General features: G+C 32.3%; 2 protein-coding genes across 2 annotated transcripts in view; both read left to right on the top strand.

Annotated features, from left to right (window-relative positions):
• The window catches only part of LOC143917399 (uncharacterized), a 557,584-nt gene that overhangs the window by 436,912 nt on the left and 96,452 nt on the right, over positions 1–24,220 (top strand). The gene's annotated exons all lie outside the window — the stretch shown is intronic.
• The window catches only part of Tomosyn (syntaxin-binding protein tomosyn), a 325,351-nt gene that overhangs the window by 274,419 nt on the left and 26,712 nt on the right, over positions 1–24,220 (top strand). Inside the window, exons 5-15 of the mRNA XM_077438881.1 lie at positions 17,158–17,221; positions 19,220–19,427; positions 19,506–19,581; positions 19,649–19,803; positions 19,877–20,040; positions 20,119–20,249; positions 20,392–20,471; positions 20,547–20,713; positions 20,796–20,906; positions 22,732–22,892; positions 22,978–23,170. Coding sequence (XP_077295007.1) covers positions 17,158–17,221; positions 19,220–19,427; positions 19,506–19,581; positions 19,649–19,803; positions 19,877–20,040; positions 20,119–20,249; positions 20,392–20,471; positions 20,547–20,713; positions 20,796–20,906; positions 22,732–22,892; positions 22,978–23,170 — 1,510 coding nt within the window. The remainder of the gene's footprint in view (positions 1–17,157; positions 17,222–19,219; positions 19,428–19,505; positions 19,582–19,648; positions 19,804–19,876; positions 20,041–20,118; positions 20,250–20,391; positions 20,472–20,546; positions 20,714–20,795; positions 20,907–22,731; positions 22,893–22,977; positions 23,171–24,220) is intronic.

The raw sequence follows: 24,220 nt of genomic DNA, 5'->3' as shown, positions 1-24,220 counted from the left end.
TATATGTAGGTAGGGTTCATACAAACACCCTCATTCCCCATAGTATTTAGCGGTAGTGTGAAATGCATAATTGCATCGTCCCTGCAGGGTATTCGATGCAATTGACAGGCAATAATTGCAACGGTGCAGTTCGATTAACGTTAACTGGTTAACGCTCCATAGTGCAAAAGTCGTTCATTCGAATGGACCGAATCAAAGGGAATGGAGAGAATCAACAAACCGGAAGTCGTATTTACCGGCACGTTCTTATTACGAGATAGACGGCTATATACTAATTGAACTCAAACATTTACACAGAATACAGTGTGAATTTTCCGAGAGCGAATTCCTGTTGCTGTTTGTTTTGTAAATTGAAACCGTTGTCAAGGATAACAATAACAGTCTTGTACAAGATTAAAGATTTGCATTTAAATTTTAAATCGTAAAAAACATAATGAAGTGGTGCTAGTGTATATATTTTTGAAAGGTACTCGAGCTTTGGGCCGAAACGCAAATTCAAACTTTGCAAGAAAATTGAAATTTGATATTTTCCGGGCTTTTCCGTGTTGGGGTGAAATTTATTCATCGCTTTTTGCGAAATGTGCTGTATTCAAATTGAAAAAAGGAATCAAATTCTAAATTAGTAGACGTTTTACGATACCAATCGCAATAGACTTTGGGCTAAGATCGCACACAGGGTAAGACCGAATAACAATCTCAGCGTTTGGTCATAATTTTGCATATATTTATTTGATAGTCATTTCTGTTGTGTATTTCAGTCCATACGTTTCCCAATATTATTTAGAGTTATTTAAAAGATTTCACTTAATTTTCATCCGGTTAGTTGTCTAGTTGTATGCTTTTTTACAATATTTTAATAGTAATATTTTACATTTTTCTCTCTACGTTTGGTATTAAAAACTGTAAAAGGATATTAGTATAGTATAGAACAAAAACACTTTTTCTACAGCATGTATGTACATACATATGTAAAAGTAAGAAAATAAGTGTTTTAAATACCAAATAAATAATGCTTAGATCAGTGTTCGCCAAGTGAGCTGTTTTCGGGCATAGTTTATATAATATTTTGGGCGTGAATCTTTTTTTTTCAACTAATGAATACCTGTAAAAAAATTAATATTGTTCTCGCATATTTTGGAAATAAATGCAATGAATTCTTATGAAATTTTAGTACCTGCCATGCCAATTAATTACGACTATCTTTGTATGCAATTACTGTTAACTAAATACATTTTTTTTCTAAGCCCTTATTTAGCCCTATGCCATTATGCCCTAAGACATTATTTAGCTGCCAGCGGGGATGTTCATTATATTTAAAAATAATATGCACTCTCAAAGGAACCAAATAGTAAAAAACAGGATATAATGTTTATTACGAACGAACGAATCGATATTTAACACGAACATTTTTACATTTTTTTTTATTTATTTTACTGAAATACATATAAAATACGTATAACATTAAAAATCCCTCTCAACTGCATCTATTGAAAAAAAAGACCAATAGAAAAATTAACTACGCCCAAATGTAGCTCGCGTGGCGAACTCTGATGTATGTACATTAATTTTTCATATAAAAAATAATGTAAACTGATGAATATCACATATTTGCTAATAAAAATACTCATTTTGTCCTTGGATTTGACTACATAACATTAAAAAATGGAAAAATTGCTACATATTTTACTTGCCTATACATAATTTCTACTTTTCCTGGTGTTACTCAGATGGACGAAAGCTAAAAGTGCCATGATATAATATACCAAATGAAGTGGTCTTCAATTGGAAACTGTAGATTTGTTTTTTAGATATGCATACATATGTGTGTAGGTTAGTGGGTAAGGATTAGTCGAAATATATACAAAAAAGAAAGAATATATTGAAATATTGATAATGGTACTTAAGTACATACATACATATACATATTTTACTATATTTGTGGAGGGTTTTTATTTTTTCTTTCGATTTTGTGTACTCCTTGCCACTCTCATTCCTTTCTCAACGTGTTCAAGTGCCAGAAATTGGTGTCAGGATAGCCGAAAGGTACGAAACCTCTCCCTTTTTGAAGATCAACTTCTCACAGAAGGGTCGTTGTCGCTTTTGATGTTGCTCTGAAGTGACGAAGTTATCACTCGTACATTTTCCGTTTCAAAAAATTCATACATGCATAATACATAAAAACCATTACAAATTGACAATGCCCTTTGTTCCCGTGGAATATTTACGATTTATGGACGTTGGAAACCTCGTGAAATATAATCGATGCAATTTATATTCGACATTGCGAGCGAACGTTCGTATATCATAAAAGATATAAATTTTCCATCTCTTTCATACGTATGTATGTACATTCTCTTTGTCGGAAAATGGATAAGTTTTCGCGTGCTAGATTCAATTTAGTGCTTCTTTCGCCTTATAGAATGCATCCATTGTGTGTTCGCGACATTGGAATCCTTCATGCAGAACAATGCAATTTACTTTTGACGTGCTAGGGATATTAGGTGTGGGTTGCGTGCACATTGAAGGGTCAACTTGAGTTCTCGAGGGTTCTGGGTTAAGAAGGGTCTCGGTCGAATCGATAAAGTGTCACAATGCCAAGGTATACTTAGACTTTTTCACCCTCTTTGTGCGGGAAAAAGGAGGTGGAGGTTTTAATTGAAACCTCACAAGTGATTCTCCCCTGACCCGAGATGAATTTGGTCAGGTTTATTATGTGGGTTTAGGTTGGTGGGGATTTTGGGTTTCATTCTACGAATGTTGGAGGATGATTTGCAAAGCACGAAAGTCACGTGATGTTCAAATTTCGACTTAAAGTTTTATTATTTGTTGATATTTTTGCGATATGCTCGAATGCGTGTTGTAAATTGTATGTTATTAAGCAATTATGTCAAAAATGTTGGATTTTCGTAGGTTCGTTTTTTTTTGTGTATATTCAAGATAAATTATCTTTTTGTCATGTAGAATTACGGTAGAGCTTTATATTTATAAGTTTTTACCGAATAAAGTTTGAACTTAAGCTTGTCGTATATATTTATTGAATTTTGAGGGATTTGAATCAAACTACATACATATATAGAAAAAAATCGCTGCAATTTCAATAATTTTCTTTCAGGCACAAAAATGTAAATTATGCATGTATGTATGTATAATTATTTTTTTGAACACAAATTGAAAATATTGTACCAAAATTAGTACATGCATAGTAATTGGGCTAATTTTATTTTAATGTTTACAGTTCAAGGAAATATTTTCACCTAGCATTAAACTATTTTTAATCCAGGGCTGTCGAATGGGAATTAAATATGTTAATAATAACGTAATAATTCAATTTTAAAAAATAAACCTTTACTCTATGTATATTAAATACATAGTAAAGGAATAGATAGAAGTGAATTGTTTTTTAGGAAACTTGCATATTTTTGGCCCTTTAAATAGGTGTGCCCTTCATGTGAAAATTAAAGTAGAATGATTTTTTCCTCTCAGAAAGGTCAAAAATTTTGTGATTATACGATTTTTTCCGCACCACTGAACGTATCGAACTGAAAATTTATATTTTTATTCTTTATTATTTGATAAGGTTTTGGTAAGGATTCGTCAACCGAAAGTAGTGTTTTTTTTTAAACAATATTTCATTATTTTATGTTGACATTTATTTCTTCTATTCTTGATATTTTATGTTTATAATATTTATATTGATTTAAAGTCCGACAACTGGAAGTAGAACTTTTGTCTTGTGTAAGTTTCCCCACATTTCGGCTCAATTTGTATTGAAAATACTCTCATAACCGGTATGTGTGAACTTTTATGTATGTTTCATTATCGAATATTGTTTTTGATACTTGTTATAGTCCTCAAATACATACATAGATAAGTTTTTTTTTTATAATGTAAGAAATATCTCTCGGGCCTATCGGGCCGACTTCCCAAGTAAATAAAATAAATAAATAAAGACAAGAAGAATATAATTTCTATGCTCCGATCATATGCCATATTTTATTTATTACCAGGAAGGCCTAACAGTGAGACCCAATGCGCCTTCCTTGATAATTAATTACAAACATTGCATCATTTCTATTACATAAATTGCTGTAGGCTGAAGCCTACGAAATTAACTATTAATTCATTAATCAAATTTAGATATTTGTGACATAACGGACAGGATGATTTTTGTCAATTTGATGGAGCAATCGTTTCAATAATAAAATCAGATAAATTTGCCAATTTATTGCCACTCTGATAAAAAAACAATCGACTTGAAGTCACAAATATTATAAGTCTTACCAGTAGTATTAAAGCTTAGCACGGGATCGAACCCGGTAACTTCTCGGTGCTAAAAATAAACGTAACCACTAAGTCATACTGCTGGCTTTATACATATATAATTGATAGAGCTTTGTTGTATTTAAGTTTAAAAATCGAATTGATGCATACATTGTATAGGTATAATGATTATATAATTTTGCAAATAATTTACTTATGTACATATATAAATGTTCTCCAACGTACATGTATAAAAGAGCAAAAACGAAAGGGCAAAGAAATATTTAATAAACCAATACCAATCGGACCACTCAAATTATCTACCTATGTATGTATATGTATGTACGCCTCTCAAATACTCTTCCTGCTGACTTCGAGCAACTGAACCTCACATTAACCTACAGAAAATCATATTATAAAACTAACATAATACACGTGGAGCTTCGGTTGAGCCTTCGATAAATAATAATCTACCCTCGTCTGAATAAAACGACCTCGGGGGGATTTCCCTAATCATCTTACGAGCATCGGCAACATATGGAGCGTTTCCTTGGCTCTCTTTATTAACATCGTCATTGATTTTTCCTGCTTTGGAAAAGTGTGTGTTTCAATAAAACATGCCCTTCTCGCGTGACCTTTGCGTTCTGATCGCCTCGAACATGCAAACCGCGTATACAAACTTTTCCGATAATAATTATAATAATACTACGCAATATAATACACATTGACGAAATTTACACGCGAAATTATTAATCAGTGCCGCATCGTTAATATTGATAAACGTACGAGGGGCGCGCGAAAAGTTCCCAGAAAATATCAAGCTCACTATTTAAATACTTCGAGGTACAAATCACTTCACTAAACATATTCATTAAGAGGGCTGTACACCTGAAACCTTAATTTTGTTACTGTTCCTTTCTTCGATATATATATTGAGTGTGTGTGTATATATTGAGTGAATGCGACAATATATATCAATATATATATATTGAGTGAATGCGACAGTTGCGCTTCGACCAGATAAAACGTATTTTAAATTGACAAAATCGAGGTTTCGTATTCTCCTATTTTCTCCTCCAAAACTGGACCAATTTTTAAAAAAATGTCATCATCGGTATGAGAAAGATACTTTCTGTGCATCTATTGGCGTATTTTTTTAAAAATCGAATGTTTAATAAGCACGCTGGACTCGTTTCGTGGGTGTAAAAAAGAGGCGATTTTATAGATGTTTGGCGGCTCCTAGCTCCTATAAAAAATAATTAATCAATAAAATAAAACGATAGATACACCCCAATGGTGGATATCCATAGCATATTAAAAAATAATTTCTCTAGTGCCATAATTGAGGAAGGGAGAAGTATAGTACGTTTGTATGGACAAGGCGCTGCTGTCCAGCCCTCTTAAACGCTGTAGTTAGTTTGTATTATATAATTTGCCCAATAAAGACAGGCAATTAAAAATAATTTATTTGATGTTATTATGTTTAATGCTGCCGGTCAGACTTGGATGTTTGTGACTCCAAGTCGATAGTTTCCTATTAGAATTTGCCAATTTATCTGATTTCATTGTTGAAGCGGTTTCTCCATCAAATTGGCAAAAACCATCCTACCCAATATGTCACCACTATTTGAATATGATTTCAAAAATTTATTATCTAAAACATACATAGATGTCTCGCTAATTTTCTTATATATAGTATTTGTATTTTGCTTATATAATATTTCAGGTCACAGTTACGCAATAGAGAATTTTGAAATGTCACTGTTGCTAATATGTAAATAAATAAAAATATACTTAAAATATTGTTGCGTAGGGGTGGGTGGAGGATCCAAGTAAAAGGCCAACAGTCGTTTCACAGCATTTATTGATGATAAAGGAGATACACGCACTGGCTGTGCTCAGTCCAGAATGACATGATATCGCCTACGTACCGCCTTATAAGGGGTAGATCTCTCAGGACGTCTAATCTGTTTACCTACTGTATAGTCACGTATTCGGATATGTATTCCCACGGTATAAGAAGTGCAATCATTGTTTAGCTTACTTGCACTTAGCCTGTCGCTAATCCTTGAAACCGGTATGCACTTAGTTAATCCGTTAACAGATATCCGTTAAACAGATAATCCTTGAACGGCCACATAGTCTCTGGGATTCTATTCGCTTAATCCGCGGCGTACGTAACAATATGTATATATGTAAAATAATAAAAAAAATAAAAAAATACGTATATATGTATGTATGTACATATATACCAGGAAGGCCTAGCCGGTAAACCAAATGCGTCTTTCTGGCCAATTATAAACATCGATAAACAATTTATAGAGCAATTTTACATAGCATCGTAGGGTAAATTTTACATCTATAGGTAAATTTGACAAATATTTTTGCAGCATTTTATAAATCAGCAAATTCGAGATGCTAAGAATTTGAATTTTCGCGAGAAATAAAACAAGGTTGCCAATTTGTTGGAACCGTTTCAAAGAAATCAGATAAATTGGCAAACTCTGGTAGAAAACGATCAACCTGGAGTCACATCCAGCAGCTACTAGTGGGAATAGAACCGTGACCAATCTGCTGAAAGCATTGAGATTGAACCTGTGACCATTCAGCTGAAAGTATTACAACCTACAGAAAAATTTTACCATGGATGTCATGTATAATTTCGAATTATGTATATAATTTGGTATTTCTTGCTATGTATATATATTATAGTACACTTGTCGATTGAATAAAATATAATAAAATAAAAGACTTGATAAAAACAAGCCTCAATTAGTTAACACTCGTATCAATTCATTATAACAATCGTTACCAAATAATAAATCACGTTTTCGGTAACTATTTGAACGCTCTGCATACTTACATGGCAAATTGCTAGGCTTTCGGGTATGTCAAACAATGAAATCTCTTGGGATTCGAGATATGCATTACCGAGATGTTATTATTATGTTATGCGTGAGTTCGATGATATGTGATTCTGCGTGATGGTTTGCCTTTTGATCGTAATAGACGTGGATTAATGTTTTCGGTTATTTGAGGCAACGTATTTTGGCATAGATGATATGTTTTAGGTGCTCCTCCGATGTTTCGTTGTTCGTTCTTCTTGGAAGGTGTTCCGTTTGTTAATTTCGTTGTTTTGGAAATCTTAACGGAATGGGAAATGTACTTGGAAAGGATAATCCGATCATTACTCGTCTAGGTTACGTGGAACTGTGGTTATTTATGTGAGTTTTCGAGTGAATCGTATTGAAATAAATTTAGCACTAATTAGTTTAACCATTACACGTAAGCACGTCTCGGATAAACTAATGAAACTAATGAGAACATTGTTAACTAAGATAGGCCTGCTCTCAGGACTGGCAGTAAGAAAACTACAAGTTAATCGAACTTACCAATTATATACATTTATGTATATGTATCTACATAGTTTTAGAGTTTCTATGCTTTTTTATATTAAACTGAGATACTTTAGTGTATAGTTTGTATCAGTTAACCTACTGGTAGTTGCCTACTTGTGTACCATATAAATATTTTCACCAAGTATTGAAAATGACGAAATTGAATCATGAATGTATCAAATTTCTGGTTCACTCTCTATTACTTGTTCTTCAATACACCAGGTCACTAATTCGTACATAATTGTATTATTTGTGCACATTTTTCTTTAAATTTGAATAAAAGCTATTCATTTGCAAGATTTATTTTAAATTATTTCAAATATTGATACTTGATAAGTCCTGTCCATGATTTTTAAAATATATAATTGCATAAGTAGTGGTTTGAAATTGGTATTTCAAGCGTTAAAATTTCGTCAAAGCAAAACGATATACTAAAAATATAAATTGTATTATATATTATTATTATTTTATAACTAGTGTTGTACGCGATGACATATATAGCCAGCAGTTTGGCTTAATGGTAGCGTATATATTTAGCACCACTGAGGTCGAAGGTTCGAGTCCTCGTCAAACTGCTGGCTAGGTTTGGGGGTTTTGTGTTTTGCCAATTTTATCTGATCATTGTTGAAACGGTTCCTGAAAATTGGTATTAGATAATTTCCTGTTGTCACAAAATCTGTGTGTATAATTTCTAAAAATTATGCACAGTAATCTGAAATCTATAGATATCTCTATAGACATATCTTTAATTTCGTGTTTATTATATGTATAAAAATTGTAATAATAATTGTACACAAAAATCTAAAAATAATCTATACATGTCTCTATGATTATTATTTCTGTACCTACTGATTAATTGTTATATGCTATGTATTCTGATTTGTATATGCATTCTTGTATTTCTGACCGTACACTCGTCGCATTGGAGAGATCTGTAATGACGAGTGTATATTGATTGTAACAATAAAAATAATAAAATATCATCCCATGGGTGTTGGCATATTAAGTTATTAAATAAAAAATAAATAAAAGAAATGTGTCGTCGGTCGTGTGTTCGATCCCCACGCGGTCGGATTTTATTCAAATACCTTTTAAATATATTTAATTGTTTAATATGAAAAAAATGTTAAAAACTACCTACATACATATAAACAATATAAATCACCGATAGAAAAATTAATTAATTAAATAAATTTTTAATAGATGGCGGTGAATTCTCTGCCAAGAGGATACATTGGTAGAAAATAGTATATAAGTATTTTTCTTTTTTTATTATATTGTATATATGTACGTTTATCTCAGTAAGACAGACAGACAGACACACGGACAGACGGAATAGCGATATTATACATATATGATTTTATTTCAATTGAAAATGTATATCTTGCCTTTAAAGATCGCTCCAAAGCGACGAGTGTACTAATACAGATACAATACAATCAATACAAGCATTTATACAAATTCATACATAGTGACATCTATGTACATATATTCATCATCCATAGAGACATATATGTAGAAAATTTTTGCAGCATTCTATTATACAAATCGGCGAACCTCAAGACGCTTTATAACTTGAGATTTGCGAGAGAGATTGGAAAGCAGATCCCAATTTACAGGGACCGCTTCAATGAAAATCAAAAATGTGGAAAATCATGGTCTGGCCAGCAGCTACTAGTGGGAATCGAACTGTGACCAATCTTCTCGAAAGCATTGTGTGTTAACCACTAGTCCACACTGCTGGTTATATACATATTTTTTTACATATATACCAGGAAGGCCTTACAGGTAAACCCCAATGCGCCTTCCTGGCCAATTACAAACAATGCAGCATTTTTTATTACAAGTCATTGAATTACGTGACACTGAAAAACTCGCAAATTAACGAATTGTACATAAATTTTATTGTACATTAATCATACTCAAATAGTGGTGACATAGTTGGTAGGAAGGATTTTTAGCCAATTTTAAACGGGAACCGTTTCAACAATGAAACCAGAGAAAATTAAATAATAAACTAGATTTCTCTGAACATATTTCTTTTATTACCAACAAAGCATTTAAATCTCTTGGATTCCTACTCCGCTCAACAAAACCCTTTAATGATCCTTATGTACTAAAATTACTTTATTTTTCCTTTGTAAGGTCTCACCTTGAATTTGCCTCAATTATCTGGTCACCTTTTTATTTATCCCATATTAATTGTATTGAGAAAGTTCAACTTAAATTTATTAAATCCTTACGCTACCTTTTTCCTACCTATACCCATTCTACTGTTTCCGACATTTTAAAAATCTGATGCTATATTCTTCTTTAAGCTCATAAATGGTTTCCTTGATTGTTCTGATTTACTGAATAAGGTTAATTTCAGAATCCCAGTTCGGAACTCTAGACGCGTTGCACTCTTTTCACTTGATCCTTTCAATACTAATTCCCAAAAATATTTTTATCTGCAGCGCGTTTATCGTATGTTTAACGGAGAGCTGAATGAGGTTGATCTATTTGGTATTTTCCTACATCAATTCAGGTCTAACATCAAGAGAATCTTGACCGATTGATTCATTTCTTCTCCTATTCTATTTTTCCAATATTTCCAATATTTTTATACTTTAGTTTAGTTATGTAATGTGCTATTTAATCATATTATAGCTTTCATTCTTTTCCTTTTCATTTGTTTATTTTGTATTTACTTTTTTCATTTGTTTTATATTTGTAAATTTCAATTTCTTCTTATATTCTATTTTATAACCTTTTCCAAATATTTTAATACTATAGTTTAATTATGCAATGTTCTACATATTTTGTCATGCCTTTATTCTTTACTTTTTAATTTGTTTTCCTTATATTTATCTTTTTCATTTTTGTAAAAATCTATTATTGGACTCGGATGTTACATATATTATTTATTTACTATTTGTTTTTTTTATACATATCTATGTACATCCTGTCTGTTGATTTTTCAATTAATAAAATAAATAAAAAAAATAAAAAAAAATTGGCAAATTCTGATAGGAAACGATCGACCTGGAGTCACAAATATCCAAGTCTGACCAGCAGCACTTACGGATGTACTCAGAAAAATTCTTTTCAATCGAGGTCAGCTCATGGGATCGAACCGGCGTCTCTCGGTGTTAAGCAGAAGCTTATATAATATGTAAATATATAATATCCAGATATTTTCTTTAGATGTTTTTATAAACAACTGGCTAGAAAATTTTCCAAATGATTATTTTCCGTTGATATTCTCTTGCAAAATTTGACGATGACTCGGACCGCATTCTGTTACATATTAAATAGCATTTCCGAGACTGTAATACCTACACGCAAATAGCACACTGAGTCGTACTTAACCGCGCACGTGGAAAAAGTTTTTCCCGAGCCTCAATTTAACGACACTTTTCCGCAGCGCACACGATTCGATTAGCGAATTGCCGTTCTCCATTCGCCATTATTAAATTTGCCCGGTCTCGTGAGGGGGTGGTGGCTGTGCGCAGGGGGGGTTCATTTAATTTCACTTTATCATTTCCCCAGTTGCGACCCTCGTTTTCGAGGACGCGTCGTTTTTCACCACGAATTTTCACATCAGACTATAAATAGATGTGTGTAAATGTATCAATCGGTTTATCTCCGTGTTGAAGAGTTTTGCGTTTTTAAATATACATACCTATACATAGATTAATATGTTTTCCGTCGTCATCTGTTGCTCTGGATGAGGCTTCACGAGTGGCTCTCCACTCGATGGATCGTCTGCATGAGCTTTCCCATTCAAATATACGAGCTTTTGTAGAGTGGAGTGCCTTCGAGTGGAAGTTGACCGAAAGTGCATAGCGTGAATGAATACTTTCTCGACTTTACTTCGAGGGATACGGAACTGAGGGATTGATTTTTTCTTGGGTTTCCACTTAGTATAGGCACTTGAGACGAATCGGAAAATAGCGCTGAGATTCAGATAATCAGAAACGAGAGAGAAAATACGATTACTAATAAATACTAAGTTCTGTGAGATAATGTAATATTATACGTATTATACATGAGAGCTAGGCATACAAGTGTTTTGTTCATTTCATGATTGGGCATTTTTCTTGAGCTGATTACTATTAATGAAGACTGCTCTCTCACTTGAGTATAGGTGGGCCTTGACGTAGAAATTCGTCTGTAGACAAATCGGTAGAGAAGTCTACAGACGAATTTGTAATTCGACATATAAGGCTTTTGCTCACAACACAATACAATCAGACGTGTGTGAGATGCTAAATATTATCGTTGCTGCAAATTTTTTTTTGTAATAATGAACTATAATATGATGTTTTTATTTCAAAAATTCGTTTATTTTATGTAATGGTCTTGATTTTTCTTGAAGTCAAGAGACTTGTCTGTCGGAAAATCTCTATGATTGCCTACTTTTAAGTTGGTTACAAAATTTGTCATAGCTAAAGACTACGATATATATAATAAGAGTCAAATGCTTCGACTGTTTCAAAAGATCTTTTGTTATTATTTCTAATAGTCAGCAGCATAGCTCGGTCGTTAAGATTCTGCTTAACACCGAGAGGCACCGGGTTCGATCCCATGAGCTGACCTCGATTGAAAAGAATTTTTCTGGGTACATCCGTAGTGCTGCTGGTCAGACTTGGATATTTGTGACTTCAGGTCGATCGTTTCCTATCAGATTTTGCCAATTTTCTCTGATTTCATTGTTGAAATGGTTCCCGTTTAAAATTGACTAAAAATCCTTCCTACTTACTATGCTACCACTATTTGAATATTATTAATGTACAATAAAATTTATGTACAATTCATAGATGTCTCGTTAATATGCGAATTTTTCAGTGTTTCGCAATTCAACGACTTGTAATAAAAATGCTGCATTGTTTGTAATCTGCCAGGAAGGCGCATTGGGGTTTTCCTGTAAGGCTTTCCTGGTATGTACGAGTATGTAAAAAAAAATGCAATGTTGGAATCACATTGAAAAAAGACCAAAGAGCATTGCTAGTTTAAATTTAAAACCAATTAGCATTGCTAGTTTACAAAAATTGATTTTATATTGATTTATTAAGTATGTATAGCATATTTATTTATTTATATACAAGTGTATGTATAATACATATATTGAATATATGTACATATCAGGAAGACCAAGACGGTAAACCAAATGCACCTTCCTGGCCAATTATAAACATCGATAAACGATTTATAGAGCAATTTTACAAAGCATCGTAGCGACATCTATGATAAATATTTTTGCAGCATTTTATAAATCAGCAAATTCGAGATGCTAAGAATTTGAATTTTCGTGAGAAATAAAACAAGGTTGCCAATTTGTTGGAACCGTTTCAAAGAAATCTGATAAATCGACAAACTCTGATAAGAAACGATCAACCTGGAGTCACATCCAAGGTCTAGCCAGCAGCTACTAGTGGGAATAGAACCGTGACCAATCTGCTGAAAGCATTGGGATTGAACATGTGACCACTCAGTTGAAAGTATTACACCCTACAGAATATTTTCCATAAATATATCTATCGATTTTGGTATATATCGGTTTACGTACATAATTTTTCGTAATGTATGTATGTACATATTATATTACATGTGAAATTAATATTTTATGAGTATATAATGAATCCGTCCCCAATGTGCATTGTAAGCTTTGGCTTATGATCTGAATTACATCCCGTCACGTTGTCGAAGGCTTTCTCTCTCCGGGGGTATTTTCATCCCCTTCTCCACGCCCGGTAATTTAATACGGCGTAGCAGGTGTCTACGGCAAGCTCCTATACTACGGAAAGCACTTTCCCCAAATTATTTACTCACCAAGGTTTGGATCCGCCGGATCTTAATTTACTTTATCGTGTGTCTTCCTATGGATACCTTTCCGTGTTGTTGCCACGCTCTGCCCAATTATTGAATCTTTAGACCACTTTACGGTCAACAATAGACCGTTAGATTAGTTTATAAAAGGGTATTTCTATAAATACCCTTCTATGTATATAAGAAATATATCAAGTTTTTTGATTTTTTGAAAGCTTTTCATTTGTTCAATGGGATAAAGCTAATACTTATACAATGATCTTTATTTATTTTACACATTTTATTCATCTTTTTTATTTATTTATAATTTATTTATTTATCATACTTGGGGAAGGCGGCAAAGCTGATAGCCCCAAGGGGTTTGATTTATACATATTTGTAAATTAAATGAGAAAGAAGAAAAATACATTCAAAATGACAATACTAAAATAAAAATAAAAATAAAAGAAAAAAATTAAACAAGAAACAGAAATAAGATATTAGGAAAGAAGAATTCCTGAAATCGTTTAAGTTTAAGAAATACATCAAGCTTATTCTTTAAAATATTAAGGTTGTCAAAAATTACAATATCATTGAGAAGATGTTTCTCTTATTTTAATCTTATTTTAATTTCAAATAAAAAAATTTAATGAAATCGGAATTCAAAATGTGTAAAATTGCGTCGATGGACAAATTTATAGAATTTTATGCTTTCGGTGCAAAAATCGAAACCATTTTTCAGCAAAATCTTCCTCGACGGCCTGTCATGTTAACGCCAAAATTTATGGAAATTTTTCCGAGCTTAATAATCATTACGATATTTTTTCTTTTCGTATCTTTGACTTTCTTTCGTCTTGATTTATTCACTTACAGTCAATTTTATACATTTTTTCTGCAAATTTTTTACACAGTCTTCATCAGTTTCAATATAAATTTTCAAATTAACTTTGAAGGTTTCCTTTTAGTACAAAATTAATGTATAAATACTTTTCCGCTATTATCGTACACAGTCGGTAAATTTTCAATATAAAACAATTCATAAAAAGATTAATTTTCCCATAGTTAGCGCCACAAGAACATAACACATTTACTTTAAAAACATTCATAAATTTGCTACATCACTTAGTTAATGTCTTTGGAAAGCTGCAACGTCACGACTTCATATATTAATCTTGTCTAAGTATTCCAAACCTAAAGCTATTTTGAAAAATCCTATATAAACTTAGTCCATTTCAGTCTGAACTTTCGTTGTATTCGAAATTGAACTTCAACCTTCGATTGTGCTTTGAAAGACAATGATTATTGAGAGAGCTTAGACTCGAACTCGTTTATTGTTATCAGTTGGAAATATTCCTATCGGCACAATGGCCTGTGTCTCAATATTCGGAAAATTTCCTCAGGTGTTTTCACGGATAAAAGCCCTTGCGATAAAGCTTCTACTGCCGCTGGGAAACTCACCCCTCTGTTGTTCTAATTCGCAGCTTTTCCAAAGGAACATTATTGAAAACATCTGAAGTCATCTTCCCCAAGCTTTGGATGATTTTCAGACGTAATAATAGTCCTCCATTTTCCAATAAATACAATACAACCTGTATTGTTTATCTATTTAATTTAAATGGTGATCGACTGTTATATACAAATATAGGTATATTTACATAATTCCATATGCATTATATAACTGTCCGTTTATTATATATAATTACACTGTTCGACACGAAAAATGGTTCAGAGAGAGAGATCGTTTATTTTATCGTGGTAAACCAGTTATCAATAGAATTTTTGTTAATAATCCACAAGAATAGTCGAAATAGGATTTTTCTAAGTGGAATTTTATTTAATTCTCATATAAAGACAATTTAATATATTATCCCTATTAATTCAATTCAGATTCGTGTTAATACGAGTAAATACTAGTACGAGCTTTTAGCTCGCAATTTTACCGATTTAAAATTCAGCACACTTCCAATTAACCCTTTTAAACGAAAACAAAAATAGTCTGACCATAACACTATCCCAATAAACATGTTTCAATAGAAAATACTCAATATAAAATAGTATTAACAGTGGGAAACAATCCCAAATGAAAATACGTACTTTTGACTTTTGATTTGAACTGTACGACTACTTATAGAGATTTGAAAGCTGAAAAGTACTACAAATGAAAGATAAAATACCCGACTATAGATTCCAATATTCATTTTGAACAGGAAATTGACAGATTTTGAGATATCGACCGAACAACACGAAGATATAGAAAAATCGCGTGATTTAAAAAACAAATATATCTCCGACTCTAGAGCCAATCAACATTTTTTATTACCAGATTCATGTTCCCGGGGCATAGATCTATAAGAAAAGTTATATTTCGTCTCCGAACCAAAAAAAAAGTCGTCATTTGTCGAACAGTGTTATTGACCAGAATTTACTGCCCGTTTATTTTATTTACTAATGATTTATTATAGTTATTAGATAAATAAATACAGTTAACCTTATCATTAAAAAATATTACACCTCACAGGAAGTTTTTTAGCCGTACGTCACATCTAAAACACTGCCAACAAAATGTACGAATATAATAACAAAATAAAAAAAAACTTCTATATATATTGTTTGCTACCAATTTTTCTCTAGGCAAGTCTGAGTATTTAGCGCCATTTATTGAAAATGTATTAAATTATTTTTTCTACTGGTGTTTTATATTGTTTATATGTAGGTAGTAGGTAGGTAGTTTTTACCATTTTTTACTAACCTCTTATACGTTTCATTTTCATATTAAACAATTCAATATATTTAAAAGATATTTCGAAATAATTAAACTGCGTACGGATCAAACACAGTACCGCCCTTTTTTTTATTCGTCTATATATATACATATATATATATATATATATATATATATATATATATATATATATATATATATATATATATATATGTGTATGTATGTATATCGAGTATATATGACTCGATACTGTTAGAATTTAAGTTAGTCCGTAATCAGCTCTTGTACTGAATATATTAATAAATCATTATTTTTTATTCAAACCGTTCGTCTGCAATTCTTTATTCCTGCAAAAAAGAAAAATTTAAATAAATAAGCATCCGCAGAATATTTTTAGACGGTTTTTATTTACACATTTCAAACCCCCGACTAGAAAATTAAGATAGAGGGCGTATTGTATTCTGTTTATTAATATTTAAAATAACCCATCAACCTGGTATGTTGTAGATGGGTTGAAATTTTGCACAAAATTCTATCGTTTCCTTTGAAAGTTTACGAATTTTCGTTTCGGAAATTTGTCTCGATGTTTGAGGAGACGAGCACAAATTAATGAAAAGCGGATCTTTATAGATTCCGAAGATAAATATTGGGATTCTTGGCTTCCAGAGGTTTGCTTCCGTTCGGCCCCGAGGGTCCGGATGGAATCTGAAATATCCGGATATAATCGCGAGCTTCGCAAATACCGCGTTACCCTCTCAGGGCCGCAACAGAATGAATTTGTATTCTTTCAATATTTGAAACTGGTGCCTCGTCTCCTTTTTATATCATCGGTATATTCTTACCTACATTTATATATATATATATATAGGTATACATAAATATATGTATATGTTCTAGATTTTCATTAACTTTATCATCCGACCGCGTAATTTGGTATCGAATTTCCGCAGTGTGCGAAAATTTAATCCGTCAATTTTATTGTTTCAGAGTGAGATCGACACATCCCGGTTCTGTCGTCCAAATCATTGATAACCCTTTAGATGTCAGTAAAGTGAGTATATCAAAACCTACATATGTACATATGTTTCTGGGTTAAACGTTGCGGTAGTTATGTAGAACGGTGACCAGAAAAATGCACTCGAGATAGTTGCACTCTCGAGACAACCCAACTTTCAAAGATGCTCAAGGAGAAATAACGCAATATAATTCCACAAAAAAGTGTCAAGGGGTATTTGTATGTATGTTATCCCAGGGTACTAACTAACCTTTTTTGTGGAATTTTATTGCGTAAGTTCTTTTTGAGCACCTTTGAAAATTATGACTTCTCGAAACTGCGCTACTATTCAGTGCAATTTAGTGCATCTTTCCGGGAACCAGTTAAAACAAATGCCTCTAAACTACATATGATAGTTTTCTGCAATGTTTAACTTCAATGATTTGGAAAAATCAAGCTTCATCAAGATCAGTTATCAAGATCAAGATCAGTTATCAATATTCGAACACCCCCGGCGTTCCCCATAAACGTTATTTCGCACAATTTAGGAATTTCCTACAAAACTCGAAATTCTGTACAAACGTTATAAACAGTTGCAAAATGTACTAAATAGAATTATTCTATTTAATAGTTTATGTTTTCTTTTTCTTAGAACTAAAAATCATTTTAAAAATTTATCTTAAAAATATTACATATTTATCCTTGTGTTTTTAATTGGTTTTGAGATTTACTTTGCATTTTAAAAAACAATCTTTTAGTAATAATATTAACTAGATTTTAGTAATAATAATTTTAATAATCTAAAAAAATTTTGAAGCTTAGATTAAATAAAATTCAAATTATAGTTTAGTAATAAATAAAATATTGACATGTTTTCTAAGTATTAGAAAATAGTGGTTGAATATCATCATCATCTACAGCCATTTACCATCCACTGGATGAAGGCCTCTCCTACACGCATCTCTTTTGTGCAACTCTCATCCGTCTCACCCCACACAATTTCCTAATTTCGTCTATCCATCTTCCCTGCTGTTGTCCTTTTACCCTTTTTCATTCTCTCGGGTACCATTCTAGCACTTATTTTGTCCGCCGATCGTCCGTTCTTCTAACCACATGGCCCGCCCATTACCATTTCAATCTCTTCACTATATCCACTAATCCACTACTTTTGTCATATTATAATATATAATACTTGTCACTCACGTATTCCGCTTCCTGTCTTCCACCGTTATGCCACGCATACGGCGTTCCATACTTCTTTGAGTGTATTGCAATTTGTGTAGCATCTTAACGTTCAATGTCCAAGTTTCACATCCATACGTTATCACTTGCAGAAGACATTGATCGAACTTATTTTTCTTCAGGCAAAGTGGCATTTTTGATTTAATAAGCGCATTCATTCGTCCAAATGCACTCCATCCTAACTTCATTCGCCTCTTGTGGTTAAATACTATTTAGTAAAAATATATTTTTTTAAATGTACCTATAAATCATAAATCATATATATATATAATATCGCTGTTCCGTCTGTATTCCGTCTGAAATAACGCTCGCCGTACTATATTAGTCGTTTCGATTCGACATACATAACTACGCCACAGCTAAACCACTGAATTATATACGAATACACAAAACGTATATACGAATACAATAACAAAATAAAAAAACTTCTATATATATTGATCGTTACTAATGTTTCCGCTTGGCAGAGAATTTACCGCCATCTATTGAAAATTTATTTAAATAATTAATCTTTCTATCACCGTTTTATATTATTGATATGTATGTAGGTAGGTAGGTAGTTTTTACCATTTTTTTCATATTGAACAATTACATAAATCGGGGATCGAACACATGATCGACGACGCATTTCTTTTATTTTATTTTTATTTAATAACTTAATATGCCAACACCCATGCGATGATATGTCATCAGGTACAACACTAGTATGTATATAAAAATAGTACCTGTGAATATTTGTCTTTAACAAATGTTTTAGTAGGTTAATTATTTTTTTTTATATATAAAAATAATGTTTGGTTTGTCTTTTTTCAGCTACTAATTGCCTTCGAAAGTGGACAGATGGCCGTTTGGGATCTGCGTTCGAAAATAGCAGAATTCCGTTGCGTTTCTGCCGAGCCACTACGGTGTGTGGCATGGCATCACGAGGGCAAGCAGTTCATGTCTTCTCACACTGACGGTTCATTGGCCACTTGGGCCATGCGGCAACCTCCAAAACCTATCTCAGTCTCATACCCTCACGGTACACTATTTTCAACTCGAAAGCATCTTAATGGTATACAACAATATAATCCATACTCATTTATACTTGATATTTCAGCGAAAACCAACAAAGATGGCAAATTAGAATCTTGTAAACCTATCCAGAGGGTGGATTGGAAAACTTCAAGAGCAGGGTAAGTCGCGACTTGCATCAATGTGATAGATTGACGATGATGTTTTGATTGAATTTGAATGTTTCAGAGAATCGTATATAATATTTTCCGGCGGCCTTCCCTTCGACAAAGCCGGAAGAACGCCTAGTATAACTGTTATCAATGGAAAAACAATAACCGTTCTAGAAATGGAACACAATGTAGTCGATTTTATAACATTATGTGATAGTCCATGGAGTGCAGGTTGGCTTCTAAACATTAAAATGTACTTTGAACGTATCAGAATTATTCTTAACGGAGTGTATTTTGTTTTAAGATATGCAGGACCCTTATGCAATAGTAGTATTATTACAAAACGATTTAGTTATAATTGATCTTCTAACGCAGGGATATCCCTGTTTTGAAAATCCGTATCCTATGGACCTTCACGAGTCTCCTGTAACGTGCTGTACATATTTCGCAGACTGCCCGTCAGATCTGGTATGCATATAAACTATAAACTTGTATTATTTGCTACTTGTGGATGTTTGTAGTGATGATGGTTTCGTTTTGTTTCAGATTCCGGCCTTTTATTCCGTAGGTAGACAGTGCAGTCTAAAAAGAACTGGATTTAGTGAAAAAGAATGGCCGATTAATGGAGGGGAATGGTCTCCAGCGTCTTGTTCGTATAATGAAATAATTGTTACAGGGTATATAAATATATTGCAATATTTATTATATCCAATTTTTGCTTTGTTTTTTTTATACTTTATCATATACATATTTTTTAATTCAATTAATTAATTATTCTATTATAATTTTAATTTATCATAATTTGTGGGTATTTTGCAGTCACGCAGATGGCAGTATTAAATTTTGGGATGCCAGTGCTGGAACACTGCAAATTTTGTATAAACTAAAAACTGCCAAAGGTATGTTTGTTATTTATATTTTATTTTTCAGTTTATGCTCGCGAGCGATTGTTAAAGGTTTAATGTGATTTTCAGTATTTGAAAAACCACGATCACGATCAGTAGACGGCGTTGAAGATGATCCTCTCGCTATTCAACTGATATCTCTGTGTCCAGAGTCTCGTAAATTGGCAGTGGCCGGTGCTGGTGCCCACGTTATATTTTTCAAATTTAGAAAGACAGAGTCTAGTAGTGAAACATGTGTAAGATATTATTTAATGTTTGTATATATTATACGTATTTACATAACTGTGTTAATGTAAATGCCTTGTTTCTATTTTGTAGGTGTTAGAAATACCATTAACTTACGAAGCTTCCGATGATAACGAAGCATCTCCGGAATGTGAATTTATTCCAACTCATAGGCATTCTGTTTCTCAAGATCTAGAAAAAAAGGTAATAATATTTGTATGGAATTTGCCAACTAGATTAAACAGATATGTAACGTAGGACAAAATCAGTCATTGGATACTTACGTTAAAATAATACATTAACACAATCGAAGATTATCATATTCAACCTTTATGATCCTACTGCAGGGTGTAGGTCTCTTCCAGGGCACGCTATCTCGTTCTGTCACGAACCAATCTTGACCAGTGTGCACCTGCTATGTGCTTTATGTAATGGGTCCATCTGACCCATTCCATTTAAGTCTCAGAATGTGCTAGACAACATTATTTACCTTATTGCATCTTTTAATCAATTACACTGATCGACAAATGACGACTTCTTTTGGTTTGGAGATGAGATATGACTTTTCTTATAGATCTTTTCCCAGTAAACACGAATCTGGTAATAAAAAATTTTGATTGGCTCGAGTTTCAGAGATATATGTGTTTTTTAAATCGCGCAATTTTTCTATATCTTGGTGTTGTTCGGTCGATGTCTCAAAATCTGTCAATTTCCTGTTCAAAATGAATATTGGAATCTATAGTCAGGTATTTTATCTTTCATTTGTAGTACTTTTCAACTTTCAAATCTCTCTAAGTAATCGTCCAGTTCAAATCAAAAGTAAAAGTACGTATTTTCACTTACGATTTTTTCCCACTGTTAATACTATTTTATATTGAGTATTTTCTATTGAAACATGTTTATTGTGATAGTGTTCTGGCTATTTTTTGTTTTCGTTTAAAAGGATTAATTGTAAGTGTGCTGAATTTTAAATCGGTAAAATTGCGAGCTAAAAGCTCGTACTGGTATTCACTCGTATTTACACAAATCTGAATTGAATTAATAGGGATAATATATTAAATTGTCTTTATATGAGAATTAAATAAAATTCCACTTAGAAAAATCATATTTCGACTATTCTTGTGGATTAATAACAAAAATTCATTTATTTTATCGAGGTAAGCCAGTTATCAATAGAATTTTTGTTATTAATCCACAAGAATAGTCGATAACTGGCTTGAACCATTTTTCGTGTCGAACAGTGTTATTGATATATATGTAAATATCAGTTAGTAATAAACAAGAGCACCATTTAATGTTAACTTCTGCTCGTAATGTAAATTGTGATATTTAAGTCTTTCTTAACCCTTTGAATGCTGACCAACGCCGATCGGTGTTTTGCCAACAAGTCCATGGGCCTGAAAAGCGCCGATAGGCGTTGCATTTTGGGCATGTACAAAGTAAACAAGAATACTACTCGCTAAGCCTTTCCAGGTAGCATTGAAAAAAAATGCCTTGAACATGGGTCATGTAATCCATGTCATTCATTTGTCAACGTCTATTAAGACTGGTTTAAACCGGAATCTCTGAATTTATAACCATAGCAGAATTTCCCGATGGTAATCCCTAACTGCTGAGTATTTTAGATTGTAGCTTATTTATGTAGATTGTGAGCATTACATTTTAACAACAATGAAGAAGATGGAACTAGTTTTGGAAAAATACATTCATTAAAAAACTTATTTTGTTTATTTTATATTGTTGCAAAATATATTAGAGAGTCTAAACACACCTTTACAAAACTTGAAATCCTCAAAGGTAGTTATCTAGGGTTTGTTTGGATTAGCTACAATTTTTATACCTGCTTTCTATTGGATTTCTAAATAATTCTAGTTAGAAATTTTCAGCGTGGAAAAGACGTCAGCACTCAAAGGATTAATTACATATGTATATGTATTTTCTGAAAATTCATCTGTTTCTCATCAACGATAAAAACTTAAACAATTTTATAATTTCGTATTGTTAAATCTATCCACTGTATTTATTTCAGGTTCAAAGTGGACTGCGTGTCCGAAATGGACCAGGAGTTAGAAAAGCAGCAGGATTTCAAGCTGCCTTAGTCTGCATACCACCGACGCCTCCGAGACCTCCGGATCCTACATCTCCAACTCCAAAAATCACTGCTCTCACAATGAATTCTTCATATGGACTGTAAACACAATAAAATTACATTGTAAAATGAAAATATACACTAAATTTCACACACTGACCATGTCGTTGTTTTCTATGGTTTCAGAATGGCCTTCGGTAACGATCACGGATTGATCATAGTAGACGTTGTCCACCGTACCATAGTCTGGAGTGCAAGTTCTGCGGAATTGTACGGTTCGCAGGATCCTTATTGCAGATCACCCCGACGCACTCATCCAGACTCTCACGGACCATCTATGTCGCACACGGAAACTCAGCGATCGCCTAGTATTGATCAGGTATACAAAATATCAAATACAAAAATTTAATACTGCTAAATAATAATACTATACACTTAAAAGTCAGTATTTTATGAACGAGAACTTGTATACAAAACGTTGCACGTTCTCGTTGATCTCGTTGAATTATAAATTGATTTCTATATACGTACATAATTGGCAAAACAATTTATATACTGGGAAGAGAATTTTCAAAATTTGTATATAGATTTTGAACAAGTAATAGTGTTGGTTTAGTAAAACGTCTAAATTTTACACAACTGATTATAACAAATTGTATAAATATGACAATACACAGTCACCATCTTCAAAATACAGTTCGTATAGGTTTGTTTAAATACACTTCAATGTACATAATTCATGGATTTATTGAGATGTTTGCAGACTAAAAAAAAATCAGGATTGATTGACGCATTCATCTGAAAACAAAATATAAGTGATACTGGTATTAATGAGAGATATTTTTGCTTATGAAAGAACTATTAGATATTTACAATTAGTTCACATGCAATTAGAACGTTTTATTTATTTATTTTTGACATGTTTACATTTGTGTTGAATTACTACGTCAAAAATCAGTGATAATTATTATACGCATACTGATGTTCAACGTACAAATGTATCAAAACTTAGCACACATGTTTAATTTTAAAAAATGCTCAATATAGCGTACTATTCGAGCAGTTGCATATTTTATTGTTTATTGTAAGGCCCTTATAATGTTTATTTATTTGTTTATTATTTGACATTAATTGATTGATTTGTAGAAAAAGTTTAGTAAACATAGGTACATGCATATGTCATCACATTAAAAATAATGTATATTATTATGTGTACTTACTGTGACGGTAATTTTTTAATTTGAAGATTTTAAATTATTTAAACCGTCTTTTGATGTAGTAATTTACATATAATAATATATAAAATGTACAACACATTGAGTATGACACTTGAAGAAGGCGAGTGTTTTAGTATTATAATTAATGTTTAATATTTTAAGTGCAAAATTTTATGAATTAGACGTTTAGACAGTATATTTTTGCTTTAAAT

Source organism: Arctopsyche grandis, chromosome 9, assembly GCF_051622035.1.
Source record: "Arctopsyche grandis isolate Sample6627 chromosome 9, ASM5162203v2, whole genome shotgun sequence".
NCBI lineage: Eukaryota > Metazoa > Arthropoda > Insecta > Trichoptera > Hydropsychidae > Arctopsyche > Arctopsyche grandis.
This window is presented reverse-complemented; position numbering and strand designations above follow the sequence as displayed.